The sequence below is a fragment of the Sesamum indicum genome, linkage group LG6 (genome assembly GCF_000512975.1).
Source record: "Sesamum indicum cultivar Zhongzhi No. 13 linkage group LG6, S_indicum_v1.0, whole genome shotgun sequence".
Taxonomy (NCBI): Eukaryota; Viridiplantae; Streptophyta; class Magnoliopsida; order Lamiales; family Pedaliaceae; genus Sesamum; species Sesamum indicum.
The window spans coordinates 9,801,557-9,822,962 of record NC_026150.1 but is presented as its reverse complement, the minus strand read 5'-3'; the positions used below and the strand labels follow the sequence as shown (position 1 = coordinate 9,822,962).

At 31.0% G+C, this 21,406-nt stretch overlaps 2 protein-coding genes across 2 annotated transcripts; both read right to left on the bottom strand.

The window, feature by feature from the left end:
• On the bottom strand, nt 155–2,189 carry LOC105164423 (cytochrome P450 76C1-like). The gene is made up of 2 exons (XM_011083075.2): nt 1,059–2,189; nt 155–966 (listed from the first exon to the last, which is right to left on the bottom strand). Exons 1-2 carry the CDS (start codon nt 1,980–1,982, stop codon nt 340–342), a joined length of 1,551 nt encoding a protein of 516 aa, XP_011081377.1. The 5' UTR covers nt 1,983–2,189; the 3' UTR covers nt 155–339.
• LOC105164422 (geraniol 8-hydroxylase-like) lies at nt 16,923–18,779 on the bottom strand. Its single transcript, XM_011083074.2, has 2 exons — nt 17,732–18,779; nt 16,923–17,639 (listed from the first exon to the last, which is right to left on the bottom strand). Exons 1-2 carry the CDS (start codon nt 18,653–18,655, stop codon nt 17,013–17,015), a joined length of 1,551 nt encoding a protein of 516 aa, XP_011081376.2. The 5' UTR covers nt 18,656–18,779; the 3' UTR covers nt 16,923–17,012.

The following is a 21,406-nucleotide window of genomic DNA, read 5'->3' as shown; positions in this document are numbered from 1 at the left end:
TATTTTCAAATTGAGTCCAGTGCATGTACAGTGAATCGAATGAACTCATAGTCTCTATAGTTATTTCCTTTACTTTCTCGATTAATCAGTCGACCTATCAGACCCCACGCCTAGTCACTATCATACATTGACCAATGATTTTCTAATCAAGAAATAATAGAGTATAGGAGACCCATACTAATCAAGGTAGGCTCATGAAAACAAAGATGAAATTCATGAAATGATTTTCAGATGTAAAGAAAAATCAAATCATGACTTCCATGCTCAAAGCATATATTTATCAAGCATGAAGTACATAGATTATCCTATAATCCTACAATAGTAATCAAGTGTACGAAATTACTCGTACAAATCCGAATTATATAACCTTGGAATAGGCACAGCAGTTAGTGGTATTTTCTTCCTCAAAGCCATCACTAACTTATCAGACATGTCAAGCTTTTCCCCTTCCGGTAGTTTCCACTCAAATGAATGCAAGAGTGAGGCCAACACATATCTGATCATCCTTTCTGCTAGTGGTAGACCAGCGCAAACCCTCCTCCCGGATCCAAATGGGATATAATTGAAATTATTGCCGCTAAAATCCCATTTTGTTGTGTTGCCTAAGAATCTCTCTGGCTTAAATTCCAATGGATCTTCCCAAGCTAGAGGATCCCTTTGAATAGACCAAACATTTAGAAAGACAGTTGAATCCTTGGGGATAGTGTATCCTCCAACAGTGCAAGTTTGACTTGGAGTTCTTGGGGTTAAGAAGGGTCCTATTGGATGAAGGCGTAAAGTTTCCTTCAGAACGGCATCCAAGTACTCCAGTTTCGAGATGTGGAACTCTTCTACAATATTGTTCAATCCCACAACGTCGTTTAATTCATTTTGCACCTTTTCCATCACTTTTGGGTGGCACAATAGCTCTGCCATAACCCACTCAATCGTAGTCGATGAAGTATCTGTTCCACCAACTAGAATGTTCTGATTTTTGCAAGAAATAGATATTTTGTTAGACAAAGAAATGTGGTAGCTGTAGTGAGCGAAAACGTTAGAGGAAATAATTAAGTGCTTACTATTAACATGGCTTTTATCTGTGCTTCCCCAAGTGATTCCTTATTATCCTCCTCCTGCATAAGGTCTACGAGGATTTGCAGAAAATCTGTTCGCCTGTCTTTCTTAGTTACTACAGCCTTCATTTTATTAGAAGGATTTTTCATTCGTTCATCGATAGCATCTTTAGTGATCCCCTCCACCCTTTCTAGAAGAGTAGTCATTTCTTTTGCAACTCCTTGGATATCAAACCTGGCTAAGACTGGAAAAAAATCAGAGATGTTAGGCTTTACCAGTAAATCTAGCATATCAGCAAGCACCGGCAATAAGCTGTTAAGAATCCTGTCCCGCCTCTCGCCCTGAATCTTGCCACCCCAGATCAAGTTTATTATAACATTGAGATCAATCTTGAAAGCCAATTCACAGATGTCCATGGGTGTCCCGATCTTGGAATAGATTTCTTTGACAGCTTTTCTAACCTCTTCTTTCCTAAGATTGTAGGTGGCCTCAAGGTTGGTATTACTTAGCATTTCTCGTACAAATAGTTTTCTCAGGTTGCGCCACTGAGAGCCATATGGGGACCAGGCAATGTCATTGAAGTCATAAGTGGCGATGCGTGCTGCAACGGTGGTGTCTCGGTTGGCGAAGATCGTGTCGTGATTGCGAAGCACCTCTTTTATGAGAGACGGGGAGCTGATCACGGTGCAAAGTTTGTTCCCAAGCCGGAGCTTGTAGATTGGGCCGTACTTACCAGCCAATTCTGTAAACTGATGATGCAAATCACTGCGAAGAAACGGCAAGTAGCCGAGGATTGGCAAGCCACCTGGCCCTGGAGGCAAGAAAGGCGTTTTCTTGCCTGAGTTGATCAACTTCAGAATGGGCCAAAGGATGGAGAATATGAGTACCAGAGCTGCCAGTATGAGAGCTGAATCAGCTGGCAGATTCATCTTTGTTGCTAACCTTAGGCAAAGTTTCTTTGTACTTTTTGAGTATGTCCTGGTGCCTAGATGCAAGGGAGATGAATAATACTCTTAAGTTTCTTGGCAGTAACTGCAAATCTTAGGACATGTTTGGCTCCATTTATCCTTGTTCGGATTGAAGAATACTAAAAACTATACGTGGAATAACATTTTTCATTGTCTAACCTGATGGCTGGGAAGAAACAACACCAACTCCCCCAAAATCTTCAAATGACATCAACTCACGCACCCAAAAAAAAATTGAATATTAGCAATAAAAGAGATTAAATTATTCTAAAATTATCACTAATTATATATATTTAGAGAAAAAATTTTAGCAACCCCTTGTGATATTACAAATGTGCAAATTACCCCATTATAAAAAAATAAATAACAATTTACCTCCCTGTATTTTTTAAAATACAACAATTTACCCCCTATGATTTTTAAAATGAAGCAATTTACCTCCCTACAGGGAGGTAAATTGTTTCATTTTAAAAAGTGTAGGGGGGTAAATTGCAATTTTTTTTCATAGGGAGATAATGTGCTCATTTTAAATATCACAGGGAATAAATTGCTATTCACCCATATATTTAATGATAAAAAAAATTATTTTCTCATAATAAGAATTTAAAGTTTTAAATGACACTATATATTGTAAAAACCATTATTGCCAAGATATTGCAACAAAAACTTGTGCATTACACTAAAAACAATAAATTGTATAGTGATAATAATTACTCATTGTCATTATATTTATGTTGTTGCCGCTATATAGGTTACTCATTATCTGTAGTGACAACTCTGTACATAATTTTTATCACTAATAATTATATAGTGATAAGATCAAATTATTATCATTTAATATATATTTTTAGTCACCATATTAAAACTGGCACAAATATTATATTTTTTTGTCGGGAAGAACTACACTATCAACTCAAGAAAAGTCATCCGAACAACGTAGCTCATGATATTGTTACTTGGAAAAGCTGACTTTGATTGTTGACGACGTTGCTACAAGAACTGCGTTCCCCTTCAGCAACCAAGGTCTGGTGGGTAGAAACACTAGAAATATATACACACATATATATATATATATTAAATTTTCACCATATTTTTTTGCAGTGATATGTATTGATAATTATCTATAATGATAACTTTATACAGTTCTCGTGATACGATAACTTTATCTATAAATATGATCACCATTAATTATATTATGATATGATCAAAATTATTTTTTTTAATATACAGTTTTCGTGATAATTTAAAATTATTATTAATACTTTATCATTAATGTTGCCTTTTATTGTACTGACACTGTAATTAAATCCATTGAAATAGCTCACAAAAAAATTATAGGGTTAAATGTAATTTATCGCCTGTGTTATGTAAAATGAGCAAATACCCCTCATGTAAAAAAAAAAATTGGCAAATTACTCCCATGTGTTTAAAAAATGAAGCAAATTACCCCCTATCAATGGTTTAAATAGGGGTACGTAATTTGTTTTTTTTTTCAAAACACATAAAGTAATTTGCTATTAATTTTTCACAAAAAATTTTTTTTTTCTCATTTTTCATATAACAGACAATAAATTGCATTTTTCCCAAAATTTATAACTACACTTGTTATGTCACTAACCGAATTCAATAATTTTATTATTATTTCTAGTTTGTTAGTGGACTCATAAGATATATCTCCCCTTATTTTATTTGTGTTTGGTACAACCACCAAACTTTAATAACTATATCTACACTAAAACCAATGACTGGGGATCAAAATTTTGTTTGTAAAGCATCTGACCCCACCTAGTTCTACTATATATTCACCCACAAAGTTTACGACTAATTTTTGTCTTATTTACTAACTCTAAGAGATTAAGTATTCATTAAGCACTTAGTTTTGTGTTTTCTCCAATTTCAAGATGACGAGGGTAATTTCTAAAACACTAAAATACCGCTGCTTTTGAAAGGAATTTGCAGTTAAAAGGTCAGGATCCACGCATAAAGACGCGGGTTGGGTCGTCCGACCCGCCTAACCCGGACCAGTTGACCCGCCCGTTGGGATAACCGTTGGATCACCTGAAACTAGGGCATCTAGATGATGCCACGTGGCACCATACTATGCGGTACCGTACAATATAAATACTTGCATTTTATGAATATTTACCAAGTGCATTTATCATATTCTCTTAATCTCACTCGTTCTCCACTGATCACTTTCGACCCTATTTTTCTAACTTAAATATCGGAGGATCTTAGTCGGGAACTACCCAATAAGCCTAACGTTTGTTTTGTTCTCATGATCCATTTGTAGGAAGCTCAAAAGGGGATTTAGCGACTCGATCTCAGGGTACCCGACTCTGAGACTCGATCCCAAATTGTGCAACGTGCATCACAAGACACGTCATTTCACGTGTCCATTAGAGTTGAGACAAAAATAAAACTAAGTATTAATTTAATGATTGGGCTTTCCAAGTTAATAAATGAGAGGAAATAAGATAATATACAGTACAAAATATGAAAATCAGTGGCAAATTGTGTAATTGAATAACACATCAATGTGGAGGGATTTAAATGCTTTCTCCAAAACAATTAATTAATAGGGTGCATTTTAAACCTTTCTCCTAAATCAATGGCGGTCTGGTGACTATATAAATTTTCAAATGGAATATCATGACAGTTTGGCTTCTCCTATAGGGTGCATGTTTGGACTGCACTAAGTAGAGACAACACCAACTCCTTCAGTCTTGAAAACAACACCATCAAGTCAACAAAGTTGGGTAAATTGGTCAGAGAATTAGGCAGCAAAGGCATCTAATGTTATTAGTTAATTAATATAATTATATTATTTTATTAATAAATTTATTAAATATAGTTTATACTATCCGATATAATGTTTAATTATAAAATTTTATGAGTTTCACTATTTATTGATTAGCGATCAATTATGAGAATGTTTTGGTAAGATTATAAGCTCCTCAAAACATCTTATAAGATGTTAGAGAGTTTATAAGCTCCAATAAAGTGTTTGACAATTTTTTTCTTTTTTCAAAAGCTTATAAGATTTTATAAGCTGTTTTGGATCTTATAAGCTATTTAAAAAAAAAATTAACTTTCGTAACTTCTTTTTATAAGATCTTATAAACTATATAAATTAATATATCATAAGATAAAAATATCGTCATTCATACACACACTCTCCTCACTCTCTCTCTCTCTCTCTCACACACACACACACACGCGCGCATACCCATTTCCAAGTCAATGTGTTAAGGGCATCTATCCAACTCTCTGGCTGGACATCGTTCTTTCGAGTGTCCTCGCCTGAGAAGTTGGCTCGAGCGGTCGAAGCAATCCATTCTATAATTCTTCTCATTCCCTCTCGGGGGAAAATGATCCCACAAAGAAAAGAATTGTACACCACCCATTCTTCCTTTCCGACCTTAGCTTAGCTGCTCACGCCAATGCTCATGGGTATGGGGCCATAACTGCTGCTACTGTTATACTCCCACTCTCGAAGAGAGTCCTATTGCCGGCGAATCTACTGAAAGGCAGTCCTACTGAGGTGAGGAAAAATTTCTCTGTGGATTCGACCTGAGAGATGGAGGATGGCTGTAAGTTGAGCATGAGGATTGAACGCCTCCAAAAGATGGCTAATGGTGACTTTTCGACTATGGATGTGAGGCACCGTCCAGATCTTGGCGCAAAACCAATTCATGGCAAACACGGTTCGATATCCTTTAACATGCCTGAATTTTTAAAACTTTTTTTTTGGGAAATGTAAATTTCATTAATAAAGGGTATGGTACAGTACAACATGGGATCATCAAATGGTTTCTCCCTCTACCCAAGGGATACGCCATAATCTATACAATGCTCGTGTACTGACTGACGATGCTAAATCAACGCTAAGAATCCTCTGCCTGACGCCATAATCTATTCTGACTTCTAACTTCCAAGGAGATTTCATGAAGGGTAAGGGTCAAGAAAGGTCCTCAACGGCGATAACTACCGAAAGAGATAGTATCAACCCATATGAACGAACGAAAACTCTCCCATTAAGGCTGCTAGTTTCTCTAGTTTCTGGAGACCAATAAAATGGAATTCCAAAACCAACTCCAAGATGATCATAGATCACCCTTGACACCATCCATGAGCCTTCGAGCTATGAACAGCCAAAAGGACAAGCAGCCCTTTGAGGCATTTCCCCTGGGTGTTGTAGAAAGAGAAAGCATAGCTACCACTGACTCTGCCGTGGAATCAAAGACTGACTCACCACTTCGAATTGAGGTTTTACTTAACTGAAAGGTGCTTCCTCAACCAGATAATTAGGACCTACCAATCGATTGAATGGTTCAGAATATTATAAAGATTTTCATCTTTGGACCGTTGGGGATGGAGTTACTTCAATCGTTTGTACAAGTCTTTTTATTTTACTAATTACTACTATTCTAGATACGTCCTGGTATGGGATCATTTGGACTCCACTCCACCTTTAGACGCCTATGGCGAACGCGCACAAACACACACTCTTTATCTCTCTAGAATTTAAAAAATAAATATTTAATTTTTCTAACATTCGAAAAAGAGAAAATATTTTATTACTAAATAATAAATTATTATAATTAAATAAAAATAAGATTGATATTGATATTATATTTACTGAAAAATATAAATTATACGACTATAAATAATCATTATATTAACAAAAGAAAATCAATTATATATTTATATTAATATTCGACTAGCATGAATGTACATATATATATAAATATATATTACTTTTATTCAAAGATTTAGGTAATAATTCGTCATTTTATTTTTTTTATTATTGTAAAAAATTATCTATTAAATTTTTATTTGGAATTAAGCTAATGTGTACTATTTATAAAAGCGTTTCAAAAATTTTAAAGCAAAATATATCAAGAAATAACAACTTATTTGATTCTAATCGTATCACGTCTATTTTAGTCATTTTAACTCTTATAACATGTTTTCACATCTTGTCAGCTTTAACATCTTATTTTATCCAACTATTTTAGAAGCTTATTTTTTAAAATAAGATCCAACATCTTATAAGCTCCTAAAACATCTTATAAAGATGTAGGAGCTTATAAGATGTTTTAAAAAAACTTAGCCAAACACCCTCTAAATATCCCATTTGCTTTAAGAATATTATAACGGACAATTAAATTATGTCATTTGTTATATTTAATTATTACTATAATTGATTTACTCAGTTTCATCTAATGTATTAACCAAATACATAATTATATGTACTGGTGTATAATTAAATTCTATAGTAGCAAGGAATTGATAGACAATTTTTAAAATATTAAAAATTATATTCGAGAAATATTATATTTAATGAAAAGAAATATGAGATTTTCAGATAAATTCATTCAGGGATGTTATCAAGAATGATGGTTATAAAAATACGAGAGAATTAATAAAATAAATTTTTATGAATCAATTGATAAGTTAGATAGATGTTTGGAAAGCCTAGAATATTTAGTTATTTAGAAGGGAAGTGGATGAAAATTTAAATGAAATATTAAAATAACTTATATATTAATTTAAATAAAAATTTACGATATTCTTAATATATTAATTGTACATATTACAACTTATATATAGAACACGAGGATAAATAAAGCATTAACTAGCTTCTTTTACTAATTATTTGGGGATTTGAGGTAAGTATATTTAATTGAATTTTTATATATACATGAATATATATATATATGTGTGTGTATATACTTGATCGTGAGTTATTGGTTATTTATCAAGATTATCTTGTTGTTATGTGGATTTGTCGTTATATTTTTACATATAGTTATGGTGTAAAAGAAATGGACATATATATTTATTTTGATTACGTACTTATTCTATGAAGTTGTGGGTATGTGTTTATTTGCGGTTATGAATTTATAGTCAAGATAGATGGCTTATTATTTTATATTATATTTGATTGTTGATCGGAGTTGAATGACAGCGTTTTCATAGAAAACAAATTGTTGAATAAAATTAAATAATAAAATTATTGATACTTTAATATTTATGAATTAAAATAAAAAATAACTTACCTAACGGAGCATTCAGTAAGACCCTAGACATACAACCAAAAAGGAAATTAAATGAACCAAAAGCTACGAAACAAAGCAAAGACAACGCAGAGCCAGGAAAAGGACACATAAATATCATGCACCCGACTAAGCAACGCCTATAATACATAACAGCTGCCTTTCTGTCGACAAGGGAAACAGAACGCTCGTTGGAAAAAAGTTTACCAAGTAGACCCCCTTAAGAAAAGTACACCAGCATCTCTTCAGAAAGTGTATTTGTAATTAGACTTAATTTTATGGGGTATCGATGTAATTATTTTAATTTCTGACAGAGGAAACACATTTATTGTTCATGATTTCTAGTGACACTTGTATCGTTGCTTCGGATCATTTCCTTTTTCTTTTAAAGTGAAAGCGATGAGCTATTATTTAATTATTACATAAACCGATTATAATTGTTAATATCAAATATTATATCTAGCAACGGTCGATAACTATAATAATCATGCATTAGTCGAATAACCATATATAATCTACAGCTACTGTCGAAAAGTGATTGGTATGTAGGAATGGAATGGGAATGGAATACTCTAGGTTTGAGAATACTTATTCACACGAGAATTCTTATTCCCTTAGATAAGAGATTAGTCGTCTCTCTCGCCAACATGGTATTAGTTATTCCGGTGAATGAAAGTTATCTTATTAGTTTAATATGTATAGTAATGCTAGTTTGGTATTTAATTATTTATATTATTTATTTCACCTAGTATTGAAGAAATAATGGTAGATGTATTATAATTAAATATATTAGTCCATTTGATTGTTTGAAAAAAAATTGGCAAAAAATAGTATCTATATGTTTATTGAGTCAATAAATATATTTTCTTTCACATATATATATTTAATAATAAGATGGTTTATAAATTGCTTATTAATCTTTTATAAGCAATTCTGAAAATGCTATTGTTGACCACATGTTTGAGAAGTAATTATATGAGAAAAGTATGCAAGAATAGAAGTAAGTGGGAATGGAATAAGGATGGGAAATAAATCACATTTGAACATCATTCTTATGATTATTATATAATTTTGATCATTGCTTAGTTTATTACATTCACATAACTGATAATTTAAAAATTATGATTAGTAATGGAATGAAGTTACTTTTATGACAAATTTCTTCTTAAGTATTTTTTTTTAAAAAAAATATTTATTCATATTTTATTGAGTATATTGAATCAATTGAATAGCAGTAGTGATGGGTGCAAAACGACCGGGTCCAATTTCGTGTAAATTCAAGTTCTATGATAGGCCAAATATTTTGGAAGCCTGTAAATGGAATCTGCAAAAAAAATTAACACTTCTGACGCTCAAATCAGTATAAGATATTGAAATAAGAATATTGAAGGAAAGGGTAACATGAGGATAAAATAGCAAAATATGATGAAAACTCAGGAATTGTGTTGAGTGTAGAAGATGAAACTTGCTGATGAGTATTGGGGTGGGGTTTTATAGCCCAATCTACCAATGACGAGGGAGACTGACCTCCATAGGTATCGAGTAGACAATTTTCAGTGGATAAGCTTCCTAGAGTGTTGATCTGTTAGTTGGAGGATCTTTAGAGAGTCCAGTTCGGCCAAGGGACTTCACTAAGGAGAGGGGTACCTTCGTCACAGAAGTTTGTCCCATTAGGCATTCTCGAAACGTCCTGCTCTCCACGGTCTTCTCCTGTTTGGGCTCTTTGGGCCTAATGCCCACAAGTCCTTCTTTTGGACCTCACATCTCTTAGGTTACCATCAGGAGGCAGGCCTATGGGCCTCATCTGCATCTCTTCTTCACTTTGGGTTTTTTGGGTTGAGAATTGGATTTAATTTCGAACTATCAATTCCTGACCACATCAAGTAATATTTTTAACATTGCTTATAAAAGATTTTAAGCAATTTATAAAGCATCTCATCTATTATTGAATATATATATTTGAAAAAAAATAATTATTTATTGACCCAATAAATATATAAAAATATTTTTCTGCAAAAAAAAACAAAAAATTATTTGAACAACAAAATTGACTAATCTATTTAATCATAATACATCTATTATTATTTATTCAATACTCATGAAAAAAGTATTTCAAATTAATAAAAGTAATAAAAAATATGAAAAATTATCATTCTTTGATTACCATTCATACATAATTATTCTCAATACTAGATATAAGAAGTACTTAAATATTAAATTAACTAGTACAAGGGAAAATGAAAAAACAAAAAATTTGATTCCCAACATGTTGGAAATAACTAATATATACTATGTTCGGAAAAAACATGGTTAATCCCTAATATAAAGAAATAAGTATCCCTATATGTAAATCATACCAGTCATAAATATAAGGATAAATTACAACGACCTCCCCTAAAATTTGATATAATTATGAATATTCCATTGTTGTTTAAAAAATTACCACTACCCTCTAATTTTAATAGTCGTCTAACAATTAAGCCCAATCCGTTAGATTTCCATTCATTTTTATGGTGAACTGACCAAAGTTCCCTTATGGATTAAAAACTATAATTTTATTTATTATTTAGAAAAATATTTTTTTATGGATTAAGTGGATAATTTTTTTTTAAAAAAAATTCATCCATCCATTTTGATTTTTTTTATTTTTAATTCTTAAAAATAAAAAAATACGGTAAGGGCAAAGTTGACAATTCACACTTCCATCCAAAGATTACATAATTTTATCAAACATCAAGAGAGTATTTGTAATTTTTCAAACAATAAGAAGGTATTCGTAATTATGTCAAATTTCAAGAGAGGTCATTATAATTTGCTCTAAATATAAAATAGATTTTAAAATGCCCACTTCATTCCTACGTAAGTTCCTCTAGTGATTTTGTTGTTAGTTTGAACCCCTCGTCTTGACTTATGATAATGTTATGTCATGTCTATATGTGTATATAATAACCGTACATTTTTATGATCATGAGCTTTTGGCATGTCATGGAAGTAGCGTAATTGTCAAGACTTGCAGATCTTTACCAAAACGTATGAAAAGCCAAAAGTTGCCATGCTTGTGTATCGACAGAGGTCTCTAGAAATGGGCAGGGGGTGATTTAAATTGGCCATCATTATCTTATATGTTTTTTATTTTATTTTTTTGAAATCCGTGCTTATCTTAAATCTAATATATCCCAATTTTGTTTTTTTTAATATTAATAACGATTCATTATTTAAAGAAAATCAAATATCATTATACAAATTTCAATAATAACTAATTTTCATTTAGAATTTGAATGGCAATATTTTTAACTTTTATTGAACAAAAGCGCCTGAAATATTTTTAATAAATTAATTAAGTAATATGTTCTTGTGATGTTATTATAAAAATATACAAACTATGGTTTCATTCATTATAAGAAATTTTACCGTGTGGTTTTGATGTAAATTTTAAAATTAAAAAAAAATAGTTTTAGTATGACTCGAATCCGACCCTGTTGTTTATGGACATAATCTATGGGTATATTTTGGTATGAACATGTTTAATTCCAAAGTTCAATAATTCGACTTTCAAAATTAGTAAATAAGAGAAAAATCAAAAAATATATAGTCCAAAATATGAAAATAAGTGGCAAATACATCAATGTAGAGGGAGTTGAATGCTTTTTCCAAAACAATTAATAAGGTGCATTTTGAACCTTTCTCCTAAATTAATGGCCGTTTTGTGACTATATAAATTTCCAGATGGAATATAACGGCAGCTTGGCTTCATTTTTCCATGTTTGGACTGTACTAGTTAGAGACAACACCAACTCCTCCAGTCCTGAAAACAAAAGTGGGTAAATTGGTCTAAACCACGTAGCTGATGTTGGAAAACTTGAATTTTGACTCTGACCACGTTGCTGTTGCTACAAGAATTGCGTTCCACTTTAGCACCTCAAATTTAGGGAAACTTCCAGCAATGTCGGGGCTGATGGAAACAGAGACATTTTGAGAGAACGTATTATTAGCCACCGAAAATGATGTGATGATATTAAAATTGTCACTCATAACATGTTTTAAGTTGCAAAATATATTTATATATATCAACATTGAAATGGTTAAGCGAATGAATTAAATGTAATTTATTCTCCTGTGATATTATAAATGAGTAATTTATCTTTATGAAAAAAATAATAGTTTACTTCTGTTGGATTTTAGAATAAAACTATTAAACACCCCCATAAGATTTCATGCAATTCAAGCTCAATTTTTAGATTCTTTAAAATTTTCAGTAATAAAATCACTATTAAAAGAATTGAGTTTTTGCAATATTATAAATAACCACTAGAAAAAATATTGACTTTTCGCTACACTATAAATGATTATGGCTTGAAAATCGTGATAAATCAATACTATTAACCACGATTAAATAAAATCAAAGCAAAAATTTATATTTTTATCATATTTAATCAATATTTACCATAATTTTTAGCTATATAGCCAAAATATTTGCTATAATTTTGGCCACACTCATAGAAATAACGGCTACTGACCGTTGCAAAACAATAGTTAATTTGTATTTGCCATGAATTTTTTCTTTTAGCTATAGTAATTAATCATAGTGAAAAATTATACTTTTTCTAGTGCTTAACTATTACTTAAAAGTCGTGGTAAATCAATACTATTAACTATAGTTAAACAAAATCAAAATAAAAACTTAAATTTTTACCACGATTAATTAATTTTACCCTTATTTTTAGCCAGAGCCAAAATGTTCACCATGATTTTGCTACGGCTAATGTTTTCGCCACACTTGCAGAAACAATGGCTAATGACCATTGCGAAGCCGTGGTTGATTTATATTTGCCATGATTTTCTTCTTTTGGCTATAGTAATTAACCATAGTGAAAAATCATATTTTTTTCTAGTGAATTATATTTGTATCCTTATTTATTTTTTATATATATAATAATATTTTTTTTATAAATTTGAATTATTTATATATAATACAAGTTAAATAATTTATTGAATTTAAACCTTTTATTTTTTGAAATTTAACGATTGAAATTAATTGATAAGATCTGATGATCACTATTTAACTAAAGAAGATCCAACGATTATTAAAATAAAAAATAATATATATGAAGCAAGAATATAAAGGTAATTTTATAAACAAATTAACCGCGTCTGTTAAATTCAAATGAACATACAAATCTAGCAAGTCTCAAAGTTTTTGGTTGTGCTTGTTTTGTTTTTCTTAATTCCAATGAACATACAGAACTTGAACCTCGTACTCGTTTGTGTTGTTTTTGGGGTTATGGAATTGAACATAAAAGTTATCGTTGTTGGGATCCTAATTCTTGTAACATGATATGTACCATTTGGGAAAACACTATGTTCTCTACCTTGTCGAAATTCAATTGATAATCTAGTTCCAGCTCTTCGTCGTTCCAATCGGGTAAGAGAAACTCTTCACCACCTTAAATATTATCATTGTTTCCCAACGTTGTTTCCTTCCATGAACCCCACTCTTATCATGAGGCTACTACGTACTAACATCTCTGACAGCAAACAAAGTCTGAGGAGCTTCACGCCATTGAACAACTCACACTTGCTACTTAGTTGATCTTCCTTCTAGCGAGACTCCTATTGAATTCAAGTGAGTTCCTTTAATTATTTTTTTATTATATAAAAAAAAAAAATAATAAAAATATATCTAAAATAATACGTATAATATAAATATAAGAAGTCGTGGACATCAATTTATTTTTGCTAATTTTAAATAAGAGCCCGTGGTTGGAATCCGCAACTTCAAGTTGTGGATTCCAATAATAAAAAATATTTAAACTAATATGTATAATTTAAATAACGGACATCAATTTTTCTTTATTTTAAAAAAGGACCGCAGCTCTAATCTGCGACTTCAAGTTACGGATTCCAACCAAGACATCATGGCTGACAGCCTTGTTTTCTTTTTTCTTAATAAATATTATATATGTATTATTATTATTAATATTTATATTGTAATTATTTAAATATTTTTTAATGATAATCAATATTAAAATTGATGTATTTGTTAAATATTTTTCTAATTATAATCAACGTTTTAATAAATCTATCGTCGTTATATTGATGTATCTGTTGAATTGAATCAACCAAAATTTTTTATATTAGATATATATAATAACTTATCTTAATATACAAAATAATAACTCAATTTAATACAATATTAATATAATGAGGATACTTAAATTACAACTACTTACTTAAAGTGAAGTAAAAATTTAATTATACTATAATATTTGTATTCATTGTAATGTTTGTAACAATTATTACAAATATTTGATACATGAAGGAAAAATATTATGTGATTGAAGAACACATGCACCAATGCCAAGTGTTTTCAAAATGTTAAAGTGCATTTTATTTTTTAACCTTTTCATAGTTTCAATCAGTCTTCATTGTGAGTGCTTGAATTTTGACTCTTGACGATGTTTCTACCATGATATTAGCTAGCGAATAATAATGTGAACTTATATATTAAAATTGTCGTTGATTATGTCTATTAAGTTACACAAATATTTATATATATCGAAAAAGTATGCCAAAGTTGTCATTAAATTTTTGTGTGTATATTGAGATACAGAAAAATATAATTATTACAATTTGTCATAATTGCGTATTAAATTATTTATAGTGACAATTTACTATATAAAGTAACACTCATTAAAGTACGTGGAGATACGATAAAAAACTTATTGCTCGTTGGATCAGTCATTGAATTCAACAATTGTCCTTATAATTTTTTGTTGTGTTTGGCTCAACAACTACAATTTGTATTATATATATATTATATAATTAAATGTACACTGAAAACAATGATTGCAGTTTCAATTTTATTTATTAAAAATTATGATCCAAACACGACCTTCACTATGTGTTTGGAATATGAACCATCATGTGGTGTTTGGAATAAAAAACCAAAACTTTGGCCCGATTTCCACAAAAGTTTGGGAAGCGGGCGCCACATTTTAAGATTATTTGTTGAAGCTTCTTTCTAGTTTTTTCTCAGGAGAAATGGGGGAAAATGGTTATTTTTTTTCCTTTAAACGAAACTTCCGATAATTTTAACGGTTTTGTTTACAAGGACTAAAAATATCAAAAATAAATATTTTAAGGACTAAAACTACAGCCTCAAATTATTTGAGAATGTTGAGAATTCCACCTCTCAGACTTGTAACTTTGAGGTCGAACATTAGGTCACATTTGTTGAGGTAGCGGTCCATGACAGTCATCGTGAGATCGCACCTGAGCCTACCAATCAGAACGTAGCCACATTGCAACTCTCCATAAGGTCGTTATTACTGAGGTTGCACATGCCACGTCAGCAGATGTGCTAGATACGAGATAGAAATTTTCTGATAGATTTTTTTTTGTCTTTTATGTAACAAACTTGGTTAGTTAGTTGGGGTGGTTACACCCATTGTATATTGAACACCTTGTATACCTTCATTGTTGATTCGATGAGAATCAATATAGAAAATTAGAGAAGATTTTCTCTGCAATGGCTTGTTCTTGCATTTCTTCTTACTTTAAGTACATGAAATTCAACAGAAGATCAAAATTGTATAAGCGATTTTGTTTGAGGATCAAAATCACAATTATCTCTTATTGGGAGAATTTTTTCCAGATTTTATAGTTTAAGGGGATAAATGCAACTATTGACATACTTTAATGGTGGAAAACTATTTAACCTAAATTTTATAAGTTAATTAATTAGTATCTCGTGCCAATAGACAATAGACCATCAGATTGAGACAATAGACCATCAGATTTTTCAGATTAATTATTGAAAAGTTTGAAGTTTTCACTTTCATCAATAAAAAAGTAAAAATTTACCAACACTAATAATTCTCCATATTAGTGTAGCATAAGATTTTATAAAGTTTGTGGTTTATTTTTATATTACTTAATTTATAATCCTGCACAATTCTTATTTTTTTAAATACCTTTCAATTTGGAGGGAGGCGAACTGGGTAAAGTTACACTTTTGGCCCCTATACCTAAGGTGAAATTTGGTTTTAGTTCTTAAATATTTGGAGGCACGATTTAATTTTTTATTTTTTTTAAAATGTTATGATTTTGATCAAATCGTTAAAATGTGGGTTACAATTAATGGATTAATGAATTGGGGAATACGACCGTATTGAAGAATATAAAAAAGAAAAAACATAGTAGTGATTATATTATTTTGGATAAAAACTAATATCTTCACCTTTTCTATTTAAAAATATAATAAATTTCACTCGATAAAATGGAGCTTATTCATGATATTGTCACATCTATAATTACATGATGATTAGGTGGTTAGCCTCAAAATATATGCTAAACTTTTTAATTGTAATAAATATTTTGGCTTCAATTGCAAAAATAATAACTAATAGCCGTTGTTCAATCGTGATAAATTAGTATCCATTATAATTTTTAGACCTCTAACAATGATAATTAATCATAGTAAAACGACATATTTGTTCTAGGCACTGTATGGTGGTAGATGTATGCTTGAAATTTGATTAATTCACGGTTAAGGTGTATTTTGTTCGCACCTATGAGATAGTACTGTAGACATATGCTTCTTAAAATTTAGTATTATTTGTGTATGAATTTTATAATTCAACTGTAAAGCTGCTACCAGGTATATTTTATTTGGTTAGGTATTTTTACTATTTTGTAATGTTATGACAACTTCTTTATGAATTCATGGGGAACTGCAACACATTATGAGTTCCATGCATGAAAGATCGTAAAATTAAATCATGAGTTCCATGCAGGAAACGATGTAACTTATATAAGATCTAATCATGAGCTCCGTATATACATCAAAACCTCGTATTTTATTCTTAGCATTTATTCAAGATGTAGTAGATCATTCTATAAACTTACAACAATCATCAAGAACATGAAATTACTTGTACAAATCAAAATTGGATAATCTGGGAATAGGTACAGCACGGAGTGGTATTTTCTTTCTTAATGCCATCATCAACTTATCGGACATATCGAGCTTCTCCCCCTCTGGTAGATGCCACTCAAATGAGTGTAAGAGTGAGGCCAAAACAAATCTAACCATCCTTTCAGCTAGAGGTAGACCAGCGCAGACCCTTCTTCCAGATCCAAATGGGATATAGTTGAAATTGTTGCCGCTAAAATCCCATTTTATTGTGTTGTCTAAGAATCTCTCGGGCTTAAATTCCAATGGATTTTCCCAAGCAAGAGGGTTCCTTTGAATAGTCCAAACATTAAGAAAGACGGTAGAATCCTTGGGGATAGTGTATCCTCCAATAGTGCAAGACCGACTTGGAGTTCTTGGGGTCAAGAAGGGTCCAATTGGATGAAGGCGTAAAGTCTCCTTCAGGACAGCATCTAAGTACGCCAATTTTGGGATATGGGACTCTTCCACTGTATTGTTCAATCCCACAACTTCGTCTAATTCATTTTGCACCTTTTCCATCACTTTCGGATGGCACAATAGCTCAGCCATGACCCACTCGATTGTCGTTGACGAAGTGTCCGTCCCACCAACTAGAATATTCTGTTTTTCAGGAATATATATATTGTTAGACAAAGAAATATGGTAGCTATAGTGGGAAAAAAAATATGAGAGAAAATAATATAAGTGCCTACAATTAACATGGCTTTTATTTGTGCTTTTCCAAGTGATTCCTTATTATCTTCATCCTGCATGAGGTCTACAAGGATTTGCAGAAAGTCTGTCCGACCATTATTCTTAGTTGTTGCAGCCTCTGATTTTTTAGAAGAATTCTTCATTCGTTCGTCGATAGTATCTTCAGTGATCTCATCAACCCTGTGCAGAAGAGTAGTCATTTCCTTCTCAACTCCTTGAATATCAAATCTGGCTAAGATTGGAAAATAATCAGAGATGTTAGGCTTCAACAGCAAATCTAGCATCTCAGCGATCACGGGTAACAAGCCGGCAAGAATTCGATCCCGCCTCACGCCCTGAATCTTGCCCCCCCAGATCAAGTTTATTATAACATTGAGATCGATCTTGAAAGCCAATTCACAAATGTCGATGGGTGTCCCAATCTTAGAATAAATTTCTTTGACAGCTTTTCTAACCTCTTCTTTCCGAAGATCGTAGGAGGCCACCAAGTTAGTGTTGCTTAGCATTTCTCGTACAAATAGTTTTCTCAGGTTGCGCCATTGAGAGCCATAAGGAGACCAGGCAATGTCATTGAAATCATAAGAGCCAATGCGTGCTGCAACGGTGATGTCTCGATTGGCAAAGATCGTGTCATGATCACGGACCACCTCTTTTACTAGAGACGGTGAGTTGATCACAGTCCAGAGCTTGTTCCCAATCCACAACTTGTAGATTGGGCCATATTTACAGGCCAATTCTGTGAACTGATGGTGCAAATCTTTGCGAAGAAACGGCAAATAACCAACGATTGGCAAGCCCGACGGCCCTGGAGGCAAAGAAGGCCTCCGCTTGCTTGATTTGACCAACTTTTGAATGGACCAAAGAATGGTGAATGTGAGTATGACAACAGCCACAGTGAGAGCGTAATCAACTTGCAAATTCATCTTTGTTGCTAGACAAAGTTTTCTTTGCACTTGTTGAGTATGTCTTTGTGTAGTAATATCTAAATGCAAGTGGATATAAATAGTGAACTTAATTGGTAGTAAGGGGATGAATTAATTTTTTTTATTTTAAACTCCAACACATTTTTTATTTTCTTTGATCTATACACACAGCATGTATGTAAAGAATTATGTCACCTATTTTATTTTTTTAAACAAAAAATTTTTGTAAACCTTGTTATTTGTTAAGATTTGTCGTTGCAGCACGCGATCCCCACAAGCATATAAAAAGAACTATATTGTGAGAAGAAGAGAAAAAAAAAATTGTGGGAAAAACAATCATGATGTGAGAAAATGAGAAGAAAGAAACGTGGAGTAAGGTGAGAGAAAAAAATAAATTATAATTTTGGATTTATTAAAAATATGGAAGATTGTGAGGGAAAAAAAAAAGAATATGAAGAAGTAACGTGAAAGAGAAACATAAAGTGGGTTGAGAGAGGAAAAAATTATATTTATCTATTATTAAAAAATATTAAAATTTCTATTTCAACCAAATTTTCTTTGAAGGAAAGATTTGAATTAAGGGATAATTTGATTATTCAAAAAACAAAATTTTCTTTTATAATAGTATATAGATACAGATAAATGGTTTGGTATCACCACTTTGTGTTTGGAACTAGAACCATCAGATGAGCATATTCATGACCATTTCTGCTCTGTTTTCACCCAATTTATTTGTATTTATTTCTCTTGACTTGTTCTAGATCGAATATGTTGGAAATGTCTTTTTAAGAAAATGTATCAACGTATACATGTCTATGATATTGCTGCTTTTGTCATGGATGGAAAATAGTTACACTTCCAAGACAAACGGATCTGACCGGAGCAGATGAAAAGCCAAAACTTGGCCATGATTTTCTGCAAAAGAGCGAAGCCGACAGGATTCGTGCAGCCCATCCCCTTACAATTGGGCATCTTTCTACATTTTTACATTTTAGGATTCACAACTATCATTTTATTATAAACTATATTATAGTATGAAAATTTCTAGAAGCTCAATAGAGTCAAAAAAATAATTATAAATATGTACAAATCGTGATGTGGTAATATATGTGTATACATCATTCATATAATCTTATAAAATAAAACTTAATTTATGTTATACTAAAATTATATATTTTATATTCAATTAACTACATGAATAAATTTTAAAAATATCTATACTAATATATAAATAATGCATTTTTTTACTTAAAACCAACGAATTGTGAGATCGCGCAACAGGTTTTGTTATTGTGTTGATAATATTTCTAGATTAGTTTTCTTTTCTTTATTCCTTTCTCTCTTTCTTGTTTTCTTTCTTGTTTTATTTGTTTATTGTGAAATATGATGTGTTGATTGATATATTTTCTTTTTATTTATAATATATTTTAAAATACGAAAGATTATTTATTAAACGCATATAGAGACAGCCTATCATGACATCTAGTGTTTAATAAATTGAATTGGAAACTTAACGTTTAACAATTAGTATAAGTTAAATATGGGATATTATGTTTCTTTATTTTTTGGGTTAAATTCATTTTGACCCCCTGTGATATATCAAAATATCAAAAATCTCCATATAAAATTTTTAATATAAAAAATTATCCCTATGTTATGAATAATAATCACACCGCCCCCTAATCAACTTGAACCTATTTTTTAGAAATAATAACTAAATTTTCCCTTCTACTCAACCGATCAAACTAAATCTATTAATATATAATTATTTTGATTTATAATATATATAAATTATAACTATTAAAATATATTTATAATATATATAATTATAATTTATAAAAAAATTCAAAATAAAAATTATAACCCCCCTATGTATACAATTATGTATATATAATTCAAAACAATTCCTGGCCCGTCTTCTTCGCCCCCCCCACCCCACCCCACCCCTCATCCCATCGCCCTTCTGGGCAATGCAATCTGGGCGACTCAAGGCGAGGGCCATCACCCAGGGGTGAGGAGAGCGCGCGCACCCTCCTCTTCAGCAGCTCGTCGCCACTTTTTTTTTTAAAATATAATTTTTAATTAATTTAATTAAAATTATATTTTATTATATATATAATAAAATAATTATTATATAAAATAATCTTTTATTATTGATAAATATATATAATATTATATGTATTAGATGTGAGAGAAGCGCAAAAATATCAAAAAAAAAAGTTATTTTCACAGCAAATTCGCAGTCAAAGCACGTGTGGCTCAATTTTTGTACGGAGGGAGTAAAGCACGTGTGGCTCAATTTCTGTACGGATGGATTTTTTGAATTTTATTTTATATCACGGGGGGTATTTGATACTTTAATTTTCATAGGAGATTTTTTAAACATTCCTATTATCACAGGGGTCTCTGAATTTTTTTCTTTATTTTTTATGACTTTTACAATAATTATTGTGTAATATTATCATCGTATAATTTACTTTTATCAGAGACATATGTATTTGTGCTCTATTATTATTAAAAAGGGATGCATATCTCTAAATTAATCATTTATATATATATATATATATTTTAATCTAAGTAATGTTTGTCATTGCTTATTTTGCCATGTTTTTCTCTTGTTTCTAAGTATTTTGTCTTGTTTTTAAGTATTTGATTTTTAAATACAAATATATTTTATTTTAACCACTTAATATTTTATACGTAATATTTTCTACATCATTGGAATAATTAAAAATTTTAAAAAATATAAAA

What these genes read in the sequence shown, in the direction of transcription:
- LOC105164423 (XM_011083075.2), bottom strand. Translation starts at nt 1,982, where the DNA reads ATGAATCTGCCAGCTGATTCAGCTCTCATACTGGCAGCTCTGGTACTC. An exon ending in AGATAAAAGCCATGTTAATA is followed by an intron (nt 967 to 1,058) that starts GTAAGCACTTAA and finishes TGCAAAAATCAG; the next exon opens with AACATTCTAGTTGGTGGAAC.
- LOC105164422 (XM_011083074.2), bottom strand. Translation starts at nt 18,655, where the DNA reads ATGAATTTGCAAGTTGATTACGCTCTCACTGTGGCTGTTGTCATACTC. An exon ending in AAATAAAAGCCATGTTAATT is followed by an intron (nt 17,640 to 17,731) that starts GTAGGCACTTAT and finishes CCTGAAAAACAG; the next exon opens with AATATTCTAGTTGGTGGGAC.